The 1996-nt window shown below is 33.8% G+C and overlaps 1 protein-coding gene across 1 annotated transcript in view; it reads right to left on the bottom strand.

Annotated features, from left to right (window-relative positions):
• LOC106470887 (DNA polymerase delta catalytic subunit) overlaps positions 1 to 1996 on the bottom strand; it is a gene marked incomplete at its 5' end in the record, with an annotated part of 29865 nt that overhangs the window by 3565 nt on the left and 24304 nt on the right. The window contains 1 exon segment of the mRNA XM_013931463.2: positions 1322 to 1377. Within this exon segment, the coding sequence (XP_013786917.1) occupies positions 1322 to 1377 (56 nt within the window).

The raw sequence follows: 1996 nt of genomic DNA, 5'->3' as shown, positions 1-1996 counted from the left end.
AAAAAGTAAAACGTTCTTCTCCAGGTTTGGGAAGTTGATATTCCTTTAAAAAGTAAAACGTTCTTCTCCAGGTTTGGGAAGTTGATATTCCTTTAAAAAGTAAAACGTTCTTCTCCAGGTTTGGGAATTTGATATTCCTTTAAAAAGTAAAACATTTTTCTCCAGGTTTGGGAATTTGATATTCCTTTAAAAAGTAAAACGTTTTTCTCCAGGTTTGGGAATTTGATATTCCTTTAAAAAGTAAATCGTTTTTCTCCAGGTTTGGGAATTTGATACTCCTTTAAAAAGTAAAACGTTTTTCTCCAGGTTTCAGAATTTGCCCCCCCCCCCCAAATTAATTATTTTGAACATAAAATAAATATTCTTTTAAATTTGTGAGAGAAAAGTGATAACTTTCTATGCCAATTTGATTTGCTGGTATTAATTAGTTTGGTTTGAATTTTGTGCATTGCTACTCTAGGGCTATCTGCACTAGCCATCACTAATTTAGCAGTGATAGACTAGAAGGAAGGCAACTAATCAACACCACCCACTACCAACTCTTGGGCTACATTTTTAAACAACTAATAGTGGGTTTGACCATTGCATTATAATGCCCCATAGCTGAAATGGTAAGCATGTTTGATGACAGGGATTCAAACCCGCTACCCGCAGATTACAAGTCGAGCACCCTAACAACCAGCTTATGTCAGGTCGGTATTAATTAGAGGACAGTCTTAGTGATATATCCCACTTAATCAATCATGAACTAATCTAACTAATTACAGAATATAAAAACTAAAATGACCAAAATATCCTGGTTATGTAAACACCCATATATGGTAATCATGTCAGTTCCATTTACTACAATTAAGAGTATCAGAAATTTGGATATTTATTACTTTAAAAGTCACATTTTTTAACTTTGTTTGAGCTGGTATATCAGAGAATAGTCCAATTCTGTGTAATGGACAACATATATTAAACTTATTTCTCTTGCAATCCACCTTTTTATTAACAGTTACAATAACTTAAGAGATTTAAAGTATTTTAGAAAAATAAAACAGCTTAAATGTGTCTAGAAAAATCAGATAATTTACTGAAGTGGCTGGGTAAAGTTGAAACATTTTTCAAATGAATATACAAGATAAAAACAGTTGTTAACCATTTCAAAGTCTGGTCAAATACCTTTTACACACATGAATCTTGTTATAATTTTAATAGATTAACCTTTATTTTTTTAATACATATTAGTTTACCAAACATGATATTATGTTACGTTATTCTTACGAACGTACGTTTATCATATAATGTTTAGAGAAACCTGAAACTCAACACATACCTCGTTTTGATAAAACTCGGGTTCTCTGGGCTTGCAGTGTTTGCAAATAGGATTTTCTAGATTAAAATGAAAATAAATCTTCAGACATAGCTAGAAAAAATGTTGATGCTATTATATCAGTGTTAAAAAAAATTAAAGTTCAATATATAAGATTAGTAAAAATGTTTTTTTGTTTTGGTTATTTGCAACAAGCTACATAAGGGCTACTTGCATTCGCCATCCCTAATTTTGAACCGATAGATGGAAAGGGAGACAATTGCCATCCGTAATTTTGAACTGATAGAGGGAAAGGGAGACAATTGCCATCCGTAATTTTGAACTGATAGAGGGAAAGGGAGACAATTGCCATCCGTAATTTTGAACCGATAGAGGGAAAAGGAGACAATTGCCATCCCCAATTTTGAACCGATAGAGGGAAAGGAAGACACTGCCATCCCTAATTTTGAACCAATAGAGGGAAAGGAAGACACTGCCATCCCTAATTTTGAACCGATAGAGGGAAAGAAGACACTGCCATCCCAATTCTGAACTGATAGAGGGAAAGGAAGACACTGCCATCCCTAATTTTGAACTGATGGAGGGAAAGGAAGACACTGTCATCCCTAATTTTGAACCAATAGAGGGAAAGGAAGACACTGTCATCCCTAATTTTGAACCGATAGAGGGAAAGGAAGA

Source organism: Limulus polyphemus, unplaced genomic scaffold (genome assembly GCF_000517525.1).
Source record: "Limulus polyphemus unplaced genomic scaffold, Limulus_polyphemus-2.1.2 Scaffold4268, whole genome shotgun sequence".
NCBI lineage: Eukaryota > Metazoa > Arthropoda > Merostomata > Xiphosura > Limulidae > Limulus > Limulus polyphemus.
Note: the sequence above shows the minus strand (reverse complement) of the source record. Positions and strands in the feature narration are given on the sequence as shown.